Source organism: Lissotriton helveticus, chromosome 1_2 (genome assembly GCF_964261635.1).
Source record: "Lissotriton helveticus chromosome 1_2, aLisHel1.1, whole genome shotgun sequence".
NCBI lineage: Eukaryota > Metazoa > Chordata > Amphibia > Caudata > Salamandridae > Lissotriton > Lissotriton helveticus.
In genome coordinates this window covers 111,422,250-111,442,330 of record NC_136058.1, presented here as the reverse complement: position 1 = coordinate 111,442,330, position 20,081 = coordinate 111,422,250, and the positions used below count along the sequence as shown (strand labels likewise).

At 44.6% G+C, this 20,081-nt stretch overlaps 1 protein-coding gene across 1 annotated transcript in view; it reads right to left on the bottom strand.

The window, feature by feature from the left end:
- The window catches only part of LOC144798715 (FRAS1-related extracellular matrix protein 1-like), a 1,110,445-nt gene that overhangs the window by 511,240 nt on the left and 579,124 nt on the right, over positions 1-20,081 (bottom strand). The window contains exon 22 of the mRNA XM_078669731.1: positions 12,571-12,712. Coding sequence (XP_078525857.1) covers positions 12,571-12,712 — 142 coding nt within the window. The remainder of the gene's footprint in view (positions 1-12,570; positions 12,713-20,081) is intronic.

Sequence of the window (20,081 nt, the reverse complement as noted above, 5' to 3'; positions counted from 1 at the left end):
CTCATAACAACTGTGAGCCTATCAGAACTCTGTCTGCCACAGCCCTTGACTGATCAGACCACCTCCTGTGATACCGCCACTCAGAGAATCTTATTTTTTCACTATTTTGAGACAAGTACACATCTTACCATTCTTCCTCGCTTTCACTTCTAACTGTCTTCTTGCTCCTCCACGCAAGGCCTACCTTATGATGCCAAAGATTTCGGCTTCTGGCATCACAATTGCGTGTCTTTTGCTTCCTTGCCCTAAGTGCACCGCGTATGCCCAGACGTGGGTCCCGGGCTCACTGTATCACTGGATTCAAGCTATCCTGGCTGCTGAGAGGTGAAACCCCGAAACCAGTCCTAGGATGCTTGTTTCCGGTCCAGGGAGGACCTGGCTTGGCAGTTCGGGCTGGACTGTTCCCATGAGACACAGAGTCAAGACTGATTTGCATATGGCCAGGTCTAAACTGGGTGGTATGGGGAGCTAAAGAATGATAGATTTAACCCATATCTCTTAACTGGGGTTGAATGTTTTGATTTGTTCTGCATTCCGTCCATCAATTGTGTGTCTTTGCTTCCTTACCCTAAGTGCGCCGGGTATGCCCAGACGTGGGTCCCGGGCTCACTGTGCCACTGGATTCAAGCCATCCTGTCTGATGAGTGGTCAAACACTGAAACCCGTTCTAGGATGCTTGTTTCCAATCCAGGGAGGACCTGGATTGGCTGGGGTGGCATGGTGAGCAAAGCAAAAGAATGATGGATTTAACCCATATCTCTTGACTGGGGGTGAATGGTTTGATTTATTCTGCATTCCGTCCATCAATTGTGTGTTTTTTGCTACCTTATGATGCCAGCACCTTCATGGTCCTTGCTTTGGTAACACCTATTACGCTCCTGCCTCCCAGCTGCTCCTCCCTCCCACTTAGCCTTAAATGGCGACCGAGCGGACGCGCAGCGGGTGCGCCGATTGTGCGCCGAAGGTGCGCCAAAGGCAAGCCCGTCTGCGCCCGTCCGCGCCTGGACCGCGCCCAGTGCCAGGACCCCTGGCCCCCGCCGATGCAAGACGACCCGACGGACCTACGACGCCGCCGCCCTCAATGCACTCAATGCCGGCCGGAACCCCGCTTGCTGCCAGGCCACCCTGAAACGCACCCACGGACCCTTCACCTGCCAATCCTGCAAGTTCTCCTGCACCCGGACCTGCACCGCACCTGCCAAGCCAAGCACTAGCAGCAACCACCTGAAGTGCATCCTACTCAACACCCGCTCCGTCCGCAGACACGCCGTGGAACTCTGGAACCTCCTCGACACAACATCACCAGACATCACCTTCCTCACGGAAACCTGGATGAACGCCTCCTCAGCCCCCGACATCGCCATCGCCATCCCGGACGGGTACAAGATCATCAGGAGGGACCGCGTCAACCAGACCTGAGGAGGCATCGCCATCGTCCACAAGAACACCATCCGCATCACGACGGACTCCAACGACACCTTCGCCGCCGCCGAGCACCTCCACTTCCAGATACACACCGACCCAAAGATGACCCTCAGAGGCACCCTCATCTACAGACCCCCGGGACCACGCACACAATTCAGCGAAGACATCACGGACTTCATCAGCCCGCACGCCCTCCCCTCCGCCGACTACATCCTCCTAGGGGACCTCAACTTCCACCTGGAGAACAACAAGGACCGCAACACCGCCGCCCTGCTGGACAACCTCGCCAACCTCAGACTCAAGCAACTGGTCAACACCCCCACCCACTTCGCCGGCCACATGCTTGATCCCGTCTTCTCATCCAGCAAGCCCATCACCTTCAGCCACTCCACTGGACTCCACTGGACTGACCACAGCTGCGTCCACTTCAGCTTCAGAAGAACCACGACCCACCACCACCCGCAACAGGTCCCTTACAGAAGCTGGAGCAAGATCACCGCCGACCAGCTCACCACCTCCCTCAACCAGAACCCACCCGCCAGCACAACGGACCCCAACGAAGCAGCCTGCAACTTCACAAAGTGGCTGACCGCCTGGGCCGACGACCTCGCACCACTGAAGAACCCTCCCAGCAGACCCAGAAGCAAGAAGGCCTCCTAGTTCACCAAAGAACTCAAGGACTCCAAGAAGAACTGCCGCACCCTCGAGAAAGCCTGGCTCCGGGACCAGACCACAGACAACATGACCGCCCTCAAACACGCCACCCGCAAGCACCACCAGCTTATCCGCACCACCAAAAAGAAATCACTGAAGGAACGACTGGACAACAAAGCCCACGACAGCAAGGAAATCTTCAGCATTGCCAAAGAGTTCTCCAACCCCAGCACTGGCAACAACGACATCACTCCTTCACAAGATCTCTGCGACTCCCTCGCCTCGTTCTTCCACCGCAAGATCGCCGACATCCACAACAGCTTTGGCGCGCCATCCACGCACCCAACCGTCGAACCAATGCCCCCCGCCGCCACCCTCCGCACCTGGACCACGGTGACCACCGAAGACACAGCCCGCACGATGAACACCATCCACTCCGGATCACCAACCGACCCCTGCCCCCACCACGTCTTCAACAAGGCCGACTCCACCATCGCACCCTAACTCCGGAACATCATCAACACCTCCTTCAACACCGCCACCTTCCCGGAGAGCTGCAAGCACGCCGAGCTCAGCGCCCTACTGAAGAAACCAACAGCGGACCCCACCGACCTCAAGAACTTCCGCCCCATCTCGCTCCTCCCTTTTCCTGCTAAAGTCATCGAGAAGATCGTCAACAGTCAGCTTGCCGCCTTCCTCGAGACGAACGGATCCCTCGACCCCTCGCAGTCCGGTTTCAGAGCCAACCACAGCACCGAGACCGCCCTCATCGCAGCCACCGACGACATCCGAGCCCTGCTCGACAACGGGGAAACAGCGGCACTCATCCTCCTGGACCTCTCTGCACCGTTCGACACTGTCTGCCACTGCACCCTAGTTCAACGCCTCAGCAACATCGGCATCCAAGAGAAGGCACTGGAGTGGATCATCTCGTTCCTCGCCGGAAGAACACAGAGAGTCCGCCTCCCCCCGTTTCGATCCGAGGCCACTGAAGTCATCTGCGGCGTACCGCAAGGATCATCACTCAGCCCCACCCTCTTCAATGTCTACATGAGACCTCTTGCAGCCATCGTACGCCAACACAACCTCAATATCATCTCCTACGCCGACGACACCCAGCTGATCCTTTCCCTCACCAGAGGCCCCGACACCGCCAGAACCAGCCTACACGAAGGGATGAAAGACGTCGCCGAGTGGATGAAGAACAGCCGCCTGAAACTGAACTCAGACAAGACGGAAGTCCTCATCCTGGGATCTTCACCCTCTGCCTGGGATGACTCCTGGTGGCCTCCCGCCCTGGGCACCACTCCCAAGCCAACAGACCACGCACGCAACCTGGGCTTCATCCTGGACTCCTCCCTCTCGATGACCAGACAAGTCAACGCCGTCTCCTCATCATGCTTTCACACCCTACGCATGCTCCGCAAGATCTTCCGATGGATCCAGACCGAAACCAGGAAGACGGTCACCCAGGCACTCGTCACCAGCCGACTGGACTACGGAAACACCCTCTACGCCGGCACCACAGCCAAGTTACAGAAAAGACTCCAACGCATCCATAACGCCTCCGCCCGACTCATCCTGGACATCCCCCGACGCAGCCACATCTCCGGCCACCTGAGGGACCTGCACTGGCTCCCCGTCAACAAGAGGATCACGTTCAGGCTCCTCACCCATGCACACAAGTCTCTCCACGACCTGGGCCCCAAGTACCTCAATGACCGCCTGACCTTCTACACGCCCACCCGCCAGCTACGATCCACTAGCCTCGCCCTCGCCGCCGTACCACGCATCCGAAGAGCCACCGCCGGAGGAAGATCCTTCTCCTACCTGGCGGCCAAGACATGGAACTCCCTCCCCATCCACCTTCGGCTGACCCAGGACCATCTCGCCTTCAGGAGACAAATCAAGACCTGGCTGTTCGAGCAGTAGCTGACCCCTTCCCCCAAGCGCCTTGAGACCCTTCCGGGTGAGTAGTGCGCTATACAAATGCTATGATTGATTGATTGATTGATTACAAAACTGAAAGAGGATTTTACATTTCTAGTCATGGAGATTAAGCTGTTCACCTTAAGGAGACAGCTTAACAAAAATTGATACATTTATCCACATCTGCAGTGATACAATGCTTCTTTCATTAATAGAAAATCTTTTATTTCTTCTGTATTGTATTCAGACAGGACTTTATTTTATTTCTATTGGTAAGGACCTTCTTCTTCTGGATTCTGCACCATATTTTGTTGTTTTTTACAGCTAATTTTCTTCTCTCCTTTTATCACAAAGGCAGCAGCCAGCATGTCTCAACACCCCCTTCCTCAAAGATTTGGGGGAGCCTACAGTACCATAGAGGCAATAGTAAAACTACTTGAATCCTACCTTACAGCAATAGAAAGAGAGAACGTTTTCCTTTGCAAAACAAATCTTATTACACAATGCTGGCATGGAGGGCAGAAAATTATAAGGGAGCCACCCAGAACCGATCGATGGAGCTGGTATGTAACTGGATAGGTTTCATGTTAAGCTCGAAGAGAATTTTGAGCAAAAGATAAATGTGATTTTAGAAACACATTCATTTTTTGGTAGAGTGCAAGGTAAAAACAAAAAGGTAAAACATTGTATTGCTGTCCTGAGAGGCTTGTGAAACACATAAGAATGTGGAGTTTTGTGTTTTTAGAGAGGTGGAGATGGAGTTCTCGCGTTCAGTGAAACCTTTGCCTTGACTACAGACCTGCAAGAAGCTATAAACATCCTCAAAGGAACTGAGCATGCAGCATAATATATCAAAGAAATAAAAACTGTAATGGAACATGTCTGTGAAGTGAAGACAAACAGAAGAGCGAAGAAAGAGCTAAAGTAAAATAATCTCCACCGCGAAAGTCTAAACAAAACTTAGATGTTACACTTACCCAATAATTCTAACTGTAGAGCTAAGGATTTATCTTGTAGACGTCTGTGAAATGTGGTCACTTTGACAGAGCGGAACAGCGGCCCTCAACATTTTAAGAATGTGCAACACCGAGGCTGGGATTGCACAGTGCCTGGTACATGGGCATTCAAAACCTTTTGGAAGGGGTTGACCCCTGTTCCTGTCTAGAGCATAGATACTTAGGCTGTAACTACGCTGCACCAAATAACACACTATACGCAGAGCGAAGACCTCCCGCCGTGAACTTGACTGGGTCCTCATTAACCTCAGTCTGCTCCCACTCACACTGATACTGGGCACTCCTCCGCCCGTCCCTCCCCCAACTTGCCCTCAACTATACAGTCACACAATCTCCCCCACAAGCCCAGCACACACCTACCCCGCAGCATCATCTACACAGCAGCTGGAGCCCGACTCCAGTGATGCACCAGAGCGTCACATCCAACAAGCTAGCTCATCCCTAAACCTGAATCATCACCCCCCCCCTTCCCATGTTCACAGGTAAAGCCCCAGTTGGGTGGATAGCTCTATCAATACACAGATGTATTGTGTATGCTTTGATCTCTCATTGCCCTTCCTTGGGAGACACAAATATCTATCACTTTCTGTTTAAGGCCTTGTGCACTAGCTGAAACTTCTCAATAATCTGCATTGGGATGTTATTTAACACCATGCTCCCCCCATCTTCGGTACATGTACTGTTGTATATGTTAACTAATATAAATGGTAAAATAAACAGTTAAATAAAAAGAATACTACATTAGGTGTAAGTTCTTCAACTTAAGTGAGTATGCATATGTAAGTTCCATCAGAGATGTATCTGTTTCTGTATGTTTATAATGAGTGTGCAACACTCATTTACCTCCTCTCATTCCCGCATTAGTGCATTAGCTACCTGTGTTGTACGTGTTGTGTATGTGTGGAAGAACTGTGTGACATTACTCTTGCTACTGCTACTTGTCTTGTCCTTACATATTCTTTGTGTTAAAGATGACTGTGCTGCTGCAGTTCTTGTTGTATCATTGTTGTGTTGTGAAGCTTAGTATAAAATGCTCGACCACACAAAATACGTTTATTGTATTGCCAATACTTGGTATAATTAATGATTTGAATGAGGGCGTGAAGCATCACAAAATATGTGAGCAGAGTTTACCTTTGTTTTAAAATGTGAAACAATCTGATGATTTTATAATAATTTTAAAAAAAAACAGCTGTCAAGTGGGTACTCCATGTCCTGTATAACACCTTTAGCAACTTCTGGCATTTTAGCCAACAGCAGTTTCCATGCTAGGGTTCCTAGCCCTTAATGTCTATGTTAAAAGCAACACTACAAGCCCCACAATGTAACATACCATTGGCTAATAAGTCAGTAATGGCTGATAGTATCACGTCATAGCACCACTTGCTAGACTTACACTTCATTTCCTGACACTCTGCTTTTTTTCTTGAAAGACTATCATTGTGCCTTCACCCTCTGGGTTGTTTAACTATTGATTGCCTTTCAAATGCAGATGGGAGCATCTCATGATTAACAGGCTAACATTACACCTCCTCAGAAAGGCAGACAGATAAACAACGTTGTTTACTAGAAAAATGTGAGCAGCAGCAGTTGGAAGTGTCTGAAGAGACAATGAGAAAGGCAAAACAATGGGCTGGCCTCTCTCTTCCTGAGCCCATCTTTGGCCTAGAGTTTGGTGACATTTTGTCTACTGCACCATTGTGATGCAACCTGCTTTGAACAGGAACAGCACGTAGTGCCCCATAAGGGTCGCCAGTGTCAGAGTGTGTAGAGCTGAAGGTTGTAAACATATAATTCTTGTTGAATGCATGAAAGATCGCAACAGGAAATGGTTTTTCAGATTAAGAATGAAAGTTCCAATTTAAAGCTACTTAGATGTGATATTACCCTAGGCAATCAGGTAATCAGGGTTTTCACAGATTCATGTTCACTATTTACGCTGATTAAGATATTTGAGACAAAAGTAAGAGATCAATCCCAGGGGGTCTAACAAATACCCAAATACCCTTGATCGCATGATAAAGGATTTCCATTAAAGGAAGCTCAACAGTATGAAAATGTACATTGCCAAGCAAGGGTCAAACATATTAGGTTGGAGCAGGGGTCTGCAGAATATATACATTAAAAATCGAATGATAGATTTGATATAATACGGGCTAGTAATTCATTTCTGTATTGTTTCACAGGCTGACGTTAAGCAGCTGTGGCGACAGACTCTGTGAGTGTGGACACGCACACATTTGCAAAAGAGGGGTTTGCAGCTATGCCCAGGAGGGGCAACGACCCGGTATTTATACATATGGGAAGAAAATGGGCCCTACACTGACTGTTGTTTTTATGCACTGTGCTGACTGAGTTATGTTGTGTTGTATTGTCTGTGTCTCTTCCAGGTAAACCATATATAAAAAACGTTGCAGTGTGGCGAGAACTGACACTTGCCCTGAAGAAATTGCCGTAAGTTCATCTCTGGCAATGAAACATGTTGGCCCTCTATAACAAAACAGATAGTTGGCAACAGTGTGTCTTGGTTTTAATGTGAGCAGACCCACAGCACATAATAAAATAGGTTAGCCAGTGGATGTCTAGCTCGTTTTTATCTTTGGAATAGCTGTTGTCATGTTCAGTTCCCATTATTCCTCAATTGGGTTGGTACAGTCTGGCATACGGATTAGATATCCGATCGCCAGCCTCGCAATATACCACACTGAGCACGTTGACGTTTGACTTTTTCCTCCTTACTTTTTCACACTTCTTTTGTTGTGGTTTGGCAGTTGCTGATGACGAGAACCTGTGTGTGTGGGTGAGACCTATCTGCACACTCCCATGATGTTACTCCTGTGAGCCACTGCCAGCCTTTTCACCACTTTTTCTTTTCTGTTGATGCTCCACATCAGTTGGTGGGATTGACTGGGGGAGACCGAGTACAAGTTATTATATAAAGACGAACATGGATTCCCCACAACAGACAGTATATTAGCTGCTGTTGACACACATAAGTTTGTGTGACCAATTATGGTGAAGGGAATTCCAATTATTACGTTTGACTAAAGGATCAGGTCCATATTGTGTTGTAACAGTGTCTACTGGTCACTGGAAGAAAAAAGCCTGCTTCTTGTAAATGCAACACTTTGAAATGGGAGTAAATTAAAATGAAGAGTTAATCATTAGGGTACATTTCCAGTTAATTTTCTCCCATTTAAAAACATTCAGAAACATCATTTTGTTTTCATACTCCAATACTGAGTGGACAAGAACTTTTATTTAAGAGTTAAATATGCCAATTCTTCACCTCTGTGCCCCAAGGCTGCCAGCTTAGCTCAAGATTTGACTGGTTGGAGAGACCTGGGTTGGAGACACCAACATTAATGGAATGAAGCTTGATGCCCAGTCCTTAAAGTAGAAACATCTTTTAGTGAGGAAGATGTTTCAGAGACTTCCCTGGGGTACTCACAAACAACTGGGTTTACTTATCTATTTTTGCCATCAAATTAGTCAAAGATAAATGTTATCTCTGTAGTCGATTAAGTACAACTAATTTCCCCATCTTAAAGTGGAATTGAATGAGCTTATTGACCAAGTTGTAACTGAACACACTGAAAGTTTAGAATAATTAAATCCTAATATTTCAGTCAACAAACTGGTTGGAAAGGATACCCACCTTTGTGTAGATAGAAGGGATCTCAACTCTAGTACATGGTTATACAGGCACCACTCTCCAGAATCCATAAATAACTCAGTATGGTGACAGGGCCCAGCTGTTTTGCTATTATTGATTTTTCATCAGCCTATAATCAAGTTGAGCTCCATCCCATGTCAGGGATCTCACCTCCTTCATTTCTCTCTTTAGTGCATATAGATACCTCTGATGCAAGTTGAGGTAGCTGCAGTTCAACACATACCATCTTGGACTGAACTCAAATATATTCTATTTCCTAGATGATAACTTTGTTTACATGTCATCAGATTAGAGTAACAATTTATTCCTAAACGAAGTTTTGAAAGGACTGAAAGTGGAACAGCTAACGAATAAAATAGAAAAGTGTAAAATTGGAAACAGGTTTGTCATTTACTTGGGACATACTGTTTTGAAGGATAGAATTAAACACAATATTGCCCTTACAAAAAGGGATGAAAAAGGGTCCTGCACCATTCAACAAAAAGGACATCAAATCATTCCTAATCCTAGAACAAATATAGCATACTTAGTGAAAAATGTTGTTGACAAGACTGGCATTGCATATGCTTCTAAAGAAAGTGTTTCATTTTGACTGATAATAGGATTGCCACAAGCCATTTGCATGAATAAACAGCACTATCTTGAAAGCTACATCGTTGAGAAATATTGATGCAAATAGGTGCACCATCTATGCTAGCACCAAAGGTTTTTGAGCTACTCTGATGAAAGTTGTAGAGTTTAAAAAACATATTGCAGCATTATGTTCCTGATCCCTCAGGGGACCCAATATTACTGAATCTATTGTGGATCGTGAAGCTTGAGCCTGCTACAGCTATCTGGCACTTTGAATTCTTTGTTTGAGGCCACCCTTTTGTACTGAGAACTAACCATAAACCCCTTATTCATACCTTTACCTACTAGCACGGGATCCGAGCAGACAGTTCCCTAGAATTGCCCAATGGCTTTTGGGGCTAAAAAGTTAACATTTCAAAATTAATTATTTACTAGGCCAGTAGAATCTGGTTGTTTATTGCTTATGCAGGATGCCATTGGTTAAAGCTGAAGAAGAAGAGCCATGCGATGAATTTATGTTAACTTGAGTGGAATGAGAGCATAATAGGAGACAAACCTTAGGTGGAAATTAAGGAGAAGAAGTGTTCGAAATTGCCTGTTGCTTTGTTAAGTCAGAAACTAATTGAGTGTCCTTGATAGTAAGATTTGCAGTTGAACCAAAGTAATTCCACCAATATTGTTATGGGAGATTACTATTGAACTTGCCCACAAAGACAGTTTGCAGAATACTTGGACAGAAAACAAAATGATATCATAATGTTAGTGGCCCGGAATGGACTTCAGTCAGTTGTGACTCTAGTGACAAGGAAAAAGTTATAAGGAAATCTCCTTACTCACCAGTCGAGGTACCTGACAAAACTTGATTAAATTGACTTTGGAAATCATAGTTCACATTACCAAGTTTGACGTCAGGACAAAATCATCCTGGTATTGGTAGACTACCATTGAGAATGGAAAGATTGTGCAGAACATTCACAATAATGTACTCATTATTTTCTCAAGCGATCCTTTCCTCAATGAAGGAATTTCTGAAATTGTCATCAAAGACAACATGATACAATTCGCATCTACTGTGGTAAAGAGTTCTTGTGTAAGATATCTTTGTGTTATTTTAGGACACTTTTTATTGTCCCAGAGCCAACATATTACTCGAAAGAATAAACTGGATAATAAAAGAATGTATCCAAAAGTTAACATGTTCAGAGTGCAGGTAGAAGGACATGATGTAGTCACACCATGCCACCCCCAGCAGTATTAAAGGGATGTCCCCATTTGTTTATGTCAAGGGTCGATAACTTGGGGCAAACATGGCTTCCTTATGGTTGAGTTGTGGCCTACCTACATGGGTTGAGACAGAACGTATCATGAACAGCAGTCTATTCCGATCAAACTACGTACAAAAACACTGACCAAATTCATGGAGTTAAAGTTCCACATGGCAGGAAGGGGGATGTGTTTAAGTCAGATCTCAAGGGACTAAAACCCAGTTTATTTTCTCCACAGAAGAGCACTGCATGAATTAAATTAAATGGGGGTGAATTAGAGAATGGACAAACATGAATTGTGGATAGGCTATCAAAGTCCACAAAAGTGACAGGAAGAGAGAATAATGTGCCCATTCCCAATCTGAACTGGTGACTGTCAGACTAAAAGAACCCAACAATTCCCTGTATGGCATGAGAACTGCATGGCAGAATAAATCTATTCTCCAAATTAGGGAAGATGTGTTACAATGTGATATTCATTCTGGGTAATGTATATATGCCCCACCCTCTGTTATTTGTCCTTTCATGTATTTGTGCCTTAATCTTGTTCCTTACAGTTTGGAGTCTATCTCTCACTCTCGTTATCCCTCTACTAAACAATGGTACCAGGAAGGAAGACTCAGCTATTACAGTTATAACCCCAAGCAACATATTTTGTGTCAGAGTGGGAGGGTCTGAAAGATTACTCTGATCTTATAAAAATGGCCATGGACTCTAGTATCCGAGGGTTAATGAGATCACATCCTGCACAAAATACTTCTGTAGATGATTTTCTTAGCTGGCATATGAACATGATTCCTTTTATTTGGAGACATGACGTACTGAATGAAGATGAAAGACAAGAATTAGGAATGCAAGATGGACAAGGAGGAGCTACTCTGTTCTGGCCTGCAAGTTGTGAAACTCCTGTCTCTTGCTCTGAGATCCCAGCCCAGCTTCCTTTAGAAAACTATTAAAACATGTTTTTTTTAATATTTCCTCTCTGCAGTCTGATTTCCAATTTCTTCTTCTGTTCTCTTTTTGCAGGAGCTTGTAGTGCTAAGACACCTTAGCAATAGCATGCTATAGAAGAATTGTACTTACTTACAAGATTGTTGTTCAGATCAATCTATTACCATAGAAAGACCAGTCCACTACACAAACCTGGCAGCAAGTAACTGACTTGCTTGGAACCCATAAAACATTCTAACCATCGAGTGTTCCATGACAGAGTGCACCAGGGAACACCTGAAAGTCATCCCAGGACTTACATGTATTCTTTCCATTGTGGGGAATCCAAGGCGGTCTAATTTGATTTGCAGCTCCTAGTCAACCACATCCAAAGATTAATGTAGGACGTGTAGCCTCAAGGCCTTACGAGTGCTTTTATGGGCAAGCTCAATGTTCAAGTTGTGCTTGCTTGCTGTTGCTCTTGTCAAGTTAGCAGGACTAGGACGGTACTGGCTCACTGTGTGTGAGGTCTCCAAGATTCCACAGCTGCCGAAGTGCCGGGAAGCTCCAGCATGGGTGCCATACATGCGCAAATGTTCATTTAACGTCTGTCCCACTTTAGAACCATTGAAAGGTTATGCAAACATCTACTTTGGTACTTGGTCAGACTATAGTGGAAATTAGGGTTTCTGGATTTATATATTAAAACTGTATCAACACACAACATCACTTTTTCTCTCCACTTTAAATATTTAAGTATTATTTTTATATTTCGCAGAGTTATTGTGGTTCAATTAAAGTTCATTACAAATTAATTTAAAAGGTTTTATATAGGTTAGTAATAATACCCTTAAGTTCTGTGAGCTCTATTAGTAAAGATAAATATATTTTAAGGAACAACCGTCTGTTGCTTACTATTTCAGTATTGCATATTCACTAACCGGTTTTTGTCTTCCATTCATCTTTGATGTTAAAATGAGGTTTTGCAGGCAAAGACATGATTCAATACCCAATATATCATGTAAGTGAGCATTCAGAGGTTACTTAGCTTTATACTTTTAAAGTGTTCTTTAAATTTCAAAAATAGAAATATTAAACAAACCTTCAGTTTCAGATCTCCATATTTAGGAACATTGCTGATGATGTAAAGAAGCTCATGTCTTGCATTATCCTGGTCTTCTGCTTCCAGTGCCACACCGGATATGACCTTGTTGTCTGCTACTTCAACTTCCAGGCCAGCATTCCTGCAGTAGAACATAATCAACATATACCAATTACAAAGCATGTGTACATACATTCCTATGATTAGCATAATGTTCAGCTTTCACTGCTCTTGTCCAAGTATTCATAAAAGAGTGTAGGGTGCCACTAGTTTTATCATACGTTATTAGTCTTAGTGTAGTCATACCTCACTGATAAAAAATACTTACGGGTTGGTACAAAAACGATAACGTATCCTTAGCTTTTTTACATTTAATCTAATTTTAGACTTCAATGGCTTATTGTGACCTCTAACCCTGAGTTTGACTTTTAGGTCCCTGTTCATCTAGGTCCCTAATGTGTCTTTGAATGCTACATTTTATGTGTTTTAAATGTCGATACAAAATATATGTAATGCATCACATTATGTGCATATATATTCCTGCATTTTAATGCACATTTCTAAACTGCTTTCGTGTGTGGTAAATCCAGATTATCAGGTTTTTTTCATCACAGTCAAAGTAAATTACTTTAGAGAGAACCTTGAAATATCCAGCTGGCAGTAACTGGCTACTATGTACGCCACCTTCTTAAAGATTTTCAACACAGTCAAAGTAAAACTCCCTCATCAACATTTTACATCACAAAGAAAAACCTCCTTACCAAGGATTTTCTTTGCAGGAAAGTAAAGTAACGTGAAACACAACTTTCGTTGTTTGAGACTAGGCATATGAAGGGCCTATGAGTCATGTCAGGAAGGAACTGAGACAGGCCCATCAAGAAAGTAGCTGAAAATCAGGGCTTCACAGATGAAAGTATGAGGAGGAACAAGCAAAGAGATTGGCCTCTTGGCTGAAGAACAATAACCAGCCCCCAGGGAAATGACATCTTCCACAGCTGCTATAAAATGGTTGGACGTTGTGCAAGCCCATCTGAAGTAACAAACCCAAGTATTGGTTTGAAAAGCTTGTCGGGCGTAGAGCACAAATTAGATAAACAGAGGTATGTGTGTTGAAGCTGCTTCTATCCCTTTAAGGCCTCAATGACGAGTTTGGGAGTAAATACCACCAAATTTCCACATTGGGCAAATACTAATCCCACAGGGTTCAGTAAATTAAATGTCTTAAATAACACTGATTATGAATTTTTGCTGTGCACCAGGGAATCATCGTTTAGTGGATTTGTTAAATACCAAACATGTGCTCCAGTTAGCTGCTCCACAGGCTATGTCAGGGGATACTGTACCCCTAGACCCCTCCCTGGTATTGTAGGCCCGGATGAGGTGTCCCTTACGAATTCCTCTACAATTGCTGAAAGATTTGCTACGTATTATGCAGAGTTTTATGCCCCCAAAGAGTGTTTACAAAAGGATGTGATAGGCTGTTTTCTGGATGACCTTCCGCCTAAGGCTTTGTCCAGCGAGGCGAGTGCGGAGCTGGATCTTCCACTCACAGAGGAGCTGGGTGCCACCCTAGGAGACCTACACGCTGGAAAGGCCCCAGGGCCAAATGGTTTTCCATGTGCAATTTGTATACGATATTTTTTGCAGCTAGGGCCCCAATATCTTAGGGTGGTGGAGGAGGTCAGGGAGCGGGGCCGTCTGCCTCGTGATTGGAGACACGCGGAAGTGGTGGTGTTCCACAAGCCTGGTAGACTTCTTGACCAACACGCGTCATATTGCCCTATCTCTCTACTGAACGTGGAGACCAAGATCCTGGCCAAGGCTTTGGCCAACCGCTTTCGGTCCCACATCACTTTCCTAGTACATCCTGACCAGGCTGGTTTTATCCCCCAGCGGGCGACCCGTCACAATATTCGTCGAGCGCATGTTGCTCTGGCGGCCATCCAGGGTTTGGGTGAACAAGCAGCGATGTTACTGGCAGATATGGATAGGGCATTTGATTCCCTCAGTTGGGTATACTTATTCACGCTTTTACGTAGGCTGAATATTGGAACACGCTTCCTGCCCTACCTGACGTTGCTCTACACCGACCTCACCGCATCAGTGCGCCTAGCTGGGTCTACCTCCTCCACGTTTTCCATTGGACAGGGCACCAGGCAGGGCTGCCCCTTGTCTCCATACTTGTTCGCTTTGGCTATGGAACCCCTGGCCAACTGGATGCGAATCGATGCACAAGTGACTGGCTTCGAAAGGGCGCACGGACTGTCGGACCATATTGCTCTGTACGCTGACGATGTGCTATTCTTTCTCATCAATTTAGACAGGATGGGTCGAGGTTGCTTCGCATCATGCAGATCTTCGAGGAGTCTTCTGGATTATATATGAACCCCCGAAAGTCCACTCTGTGGGTCCTTGGGGGATACAGCGGATCTCGGCTCCTGAGCATCGTCCTTTCAAGTAGTTTCTGGGGTGGATGAAATATCTGGGAGTGTTTCTGTTGGACTTGCCTACCACATCTTGGGACAGAAATTTGGCTCCAATTTGGGAACGTGTACGGGAGGATCTCAAGACTTGGTCCCATATACCATTGTCTGTATATGGCAGATTGGCCATCTTCAAAATGGTCTCGCTCCCCGCTTACTATACCATCTGCAAAATTACCCATACCCGATCCCTCCTAGATGGTTCCGACAGGTTAATGCAGCCCTGGGCCAGTTTTTGTGGGCCGGTGGAGTGGCGAGAGTTGCCTTACGGACGTGCTTTCAATCTACGTACTGTGGGGGGCTGGCGACCGCTGAAAATTTATCGTACTATATGGCCTTGCAACTGCTCTTCTTAAATGAATGGTGGTACAGGGATAGGGCTGACCCTTCCTATGCTGTCGAACGGAGGTGTATGGGGATCTCTCTTTGCACATGATACTATACTCTGCACCACTACGCAGCTCCTGCCATCAGTTACGAAGGTTGTATTCCAAATCTGGAGGCAGGCTCTACGGAGGATCGAATGGTGGAATAGACTGACGCAGGATATTCTCTTCTGGAACAATGGGCGATTGCCACAATTGGCTACTCTGGGCGATATGGGCCCACTGGAGGAGGAGGAGGTCCAGGCCTCCCCGTGGGGGCTGCTATAGCGGTATGTCTGCACCTTATCCAGTTCAAGTACCTTCATCTGGGATACTTCACCAGGGTTAGATTGTGGAGGGCGGGTTTGGTGGCCTCCCCCTGTGTGTCTCAGATGCGAACGGAAGGAGGATACCCTGATGCACACAGTCTGGCACTGCTCTGCCTTGGCACGATTATGGAGGGGGGGTTAAGACCTGCCTCTCAGAGGTATTGGGTTGGGAGCTTTCCCACTTGGTGAAGCTGGTACTCTTACATGTTATGGACGGGGTTGGGGGCAACATATACAAACGCCATCTTATGTTGCTGGGGTTCACTCTGGCTAAAAGCGTTATTGTCAGGGCATGGAGGGCACCGGCAGTGCCCTCACTGTCCGCATGGAAGAATGGCCTGGCCTTCTGCATGGGCCTGGAGATTCCCATTTTCACAGAACGAGGGTGCCCGCTCAAACATTTTAAAATCTGGAAGTGATGGGCGGACTACCGAGGCTTGGAGTTGGAGCCCGTCTCTATGGCAGGTCCCCTCTACCCGGCTTAAATCTCCATTTTGTTGGTGCAGGACATAGTCTTATGTGTAATGGCGAGCCACACTTATTGACCAAGGTGCTTTTTCTATTAATGTGCTGCTCTGGGGTGTACTTTAGTGCGATGGGGGAAGGGTTTGTTGGGTTACGGTTTCTTTGTTGGTTTTTCATTTGTATTGCTCAACATTTTTTCTTGATTTGCTTATGTAAAAAGTCAAAGTCATGATGATATTTGTTTCTGAAGCAGACGTTTCAGGGGTACAGAGCTCTGCTCCATATATGCTATTTGACGAATAAAATCTGTTTTAGAAAAAATAACAAAGGTACTAGTTAGGGGAGGTAGTAAATACCAAATGTGTTATTAGCACACGTGCTAAATATCTCACCCGATGAATAGCCCAAACACAAAACATTAGGAAGTGACCATTTTCAGGCATTGGAAGTTCCTGGAGTGCAGATATTAACCCCTAGAGAACAGAAACAGTCAGAGCAATAATCAAAAGGACCTTAGGATGCCTCAAATGTACACCAACAACTCCTTCCGAGGTCAGATTGTGCAGACACTCAATTTGTGTGGGCAAAGCACTATGAAATAAGACAAACAGAATCCACTGCCAATCTCTGATATCACTCAGTCATCACAAGGAAAAAAACGCCAGACTTTTCCATGATGGACCTGGACAAGGAAAAGAAGTACAAATTTACAGATTCTGAGTGGTAGGTCCCAGCCAAAGAGGTGGTAATGCACCATAACTTTCTAATGTGCCATCTCATGCTGAAGATGCCACCAAAACAAAGAGGACATGCTTGTTGAAGGAGATAATGACCAAAATCAATATATCCATGTGATGCTGAGAACATTAATAACAGGTTCTATGCATTGAGATTTTAGGTACTTGAGGGAGTTGCCAAGCACAAGCTCAGCACGCGTGGAGTGGAAGAGATGAAAGGAGGTCTTGAGGTCGGAGGAATCAAAGTTAAATGTCATAAGAATCGTAATTGAAGTACATTTGGTTGTTACAAAGTTGACTTGGCTTAGAATCATCATCGTTGTGAAGAGTAGACGATGTAGTTTGTTACAAATAGTCACACTGATCCATGTATATGTCATAGGGGCTAACAACTCTCTAATGGTACTGCTGATATGTATAGAGATTGGGCTACAGCAATCATAATGTAGTGCAATCTTGACAATAAAAGATTGATTAGTCTACCCAGAAACATAAGAGTAATGTGATACCACAGTGTTACTAATGTTGCTTCTCATCGCATGAGACAATGTGGTTTTGCACACAGCACCTAACACACTAGGTCAGTACACACAGATCCACATCACACATCATTTGCAAATAAATTGTTTGGTTTTACGGTTTCAGCACACTTTTTCCTGATATAGCGGCCTAACAGTGCTGCTTCTATTTCGGTGGACTGTAGAATGGAAATGTGGGCTGCTGCAATCAACCTGTGAGAGCTTCACCTTTCCCTGGCTGTCAACGTAGGTCAGCCCTGTCTGGTGTGTGTGATATTTTATTATTTTTATCTCAAACACTCTCAAAATGTGTGTTTTTGCATTATTGTGTTTGTCATGAAAATGTTCTTTTGTTTTACAGCTTTTCATTCATTCCTTTCGCTTTCATACATTTTTACCACCTGCTTTTGACTGGTGGTATTTTAAAGTGATATTTTCCACTGGTTCTTAATGACCACCCATACTTCTAATTTGGTGTTATTTACCACATGAGTTATTTTGTCATGGGGTAAACAGCACTTGTGTTAAACAGTGCATGTGTTCAATAGGGCACATGGACTATAGACATGCGTTATTTAGCACATGTGCTAAATAACACATGCGTTTTTTAACCTGTATTTGGACTATTCTAAAAGTCAAGTGCTTTTTACCCTTGTATACATTAATTACCACTCGCCTAAATAATAATTAGGGTCTCAGAGGGAGATAGTGTATAGCACTTAATTAGGGCCTCAGAGGGAGGTAGTGCATGGCACTTAGAGCATTATAGCATGCAAATTGAATCTTTCCGAAGCTAGGAAGACACTTCATTAAACATATGGCTGTGTTTATTTAATATCCATAATGCCCAAGTGCATTTTGTAACAGTCATAATGGTCTGGCGTGACAGCGTAGCAGTCCCCAGACAATTACTTGAGAATCTCCAGGAGTTGCGAGCCAATAGTTTAGGTTTTGATTGGGCAGGAGTTGTGTGCTTCCACAAAAAAAGCACTTGCCTTCTCCACAGTTGTGATCATTTTGATTACATTTCTTGGTGCCTGAGGTTGACCTTTCAGGGGCACACACATGGTATTGAAAAGTAATTAAAGTGTCTTAGATAACTAGAAATGCACAGTGTTTTCCCTTGCTGCAGCACAGATGAGAGCAGGGCAGTCATTAACCTACATGGACCTTTAGCTCTGGGTTGACAGTGCATCTGTCAACATTGCCTTTTAACCTAAACCAGTTTTATTCTCCAGTTCTTTGCTCCCACACAAATACATACCCATGCCCATGCCATCTACTTAAAATGGTTCTCAGTACCATACAACATTCTTTTAAAGCCATACCTTTTGGCATTGCCAATGCAGATTTTTTTATATTAAGGTGCACGTATATAAATACAACCTATAGGCAGTTACAAATACAGTGCCTAAGAAGACTGTTTCCCAATGAGAAATAAATCATTCCCAGACTCTTCCCACCATAATCACAATGTGTGTGAGAGTTTCTGTGGGGAGAGTAAAGTGTAGAAAGTGTGGTACCACCATTTCACCTTTTAAATATCGACCTTCGAATACATCGAAGGAATGCACGATATCGATTGGCAGGATATCGACAAGTACAATATCATCAAGGTAAGAGGATGTGGATTCGAGATTAGTAGATACACACTTTTGTATGTTTGACTACATTGCCCAAGTGGATATCTTGCAATTGATATTGCTGCAAGTCGATATTTTTGTATTTTATAATCCAACATACATGTGTACATACTTGTAAGTTTAACAGACGTTTATTAGCTCCCCAGCACTGAGAACATTTTGCCGACTATGTGCCTGATTAGGAGTGGCCCCTGTCACATCTGATACAATCTGATAATGAGGTGGAAATTATCGGATGCCATCATTTTCACCTATTTTGACTTTCTGGGGAATAACATGCCTCTTGACAATCCACATGTCCGGTTAAATTCTGGTAGGTCTGAGCTTTGGAAAGTTAACAAACGGTGTGCACTGCATCACACCTGGTAATTATCAGGTGTGTTAAAATGGAATTGTGATCTAAGAGCTGTAATCAGGCCCACAAAGGTAAAAGCCTTTGTGACTCTGGAAGAGTAGGCTGGTTCTAGCCAGCCTGAGGAAACGTTACTTCATGGGAGAAGCTGCTTGGCATTTCTGCTGAATGCATTTTTTTTATTTTATGAAAGTGTTGTTGTTCAGTCAGGCAAACTGCTCTTTGATGTGGATTTTGGGATGAATAGTCTAGTGAGGCTGAGCCAACCTAGAAGAAATGCCTAACTGCTGCTTCACCTTTTCTTACTCCTCGCTGAACACACTGCACCTGGCGGTCGCTGCTAACTTTAGTCTGTTTCTTTTCAAAAGTGTGCCTCGCCTAAGTGCTCTTTACTATTGAACCTTCCCTTCCACCATACAGCCAACACTTTTCTTTCCACTGCAGATGTTCTGGTTTGCACACAAAAAGTTGTCTCCCTGTTTTAATAACCAGAGAAGATATGCAAAACCAAAAACAACATGGAAATACTAACATAGTTCCAGTAGGAACATAACATTGCCCTTTCTTTTGGATATATGTTCTCATAATCGAGGCACTTGTTTATATTGCCAAACATTTA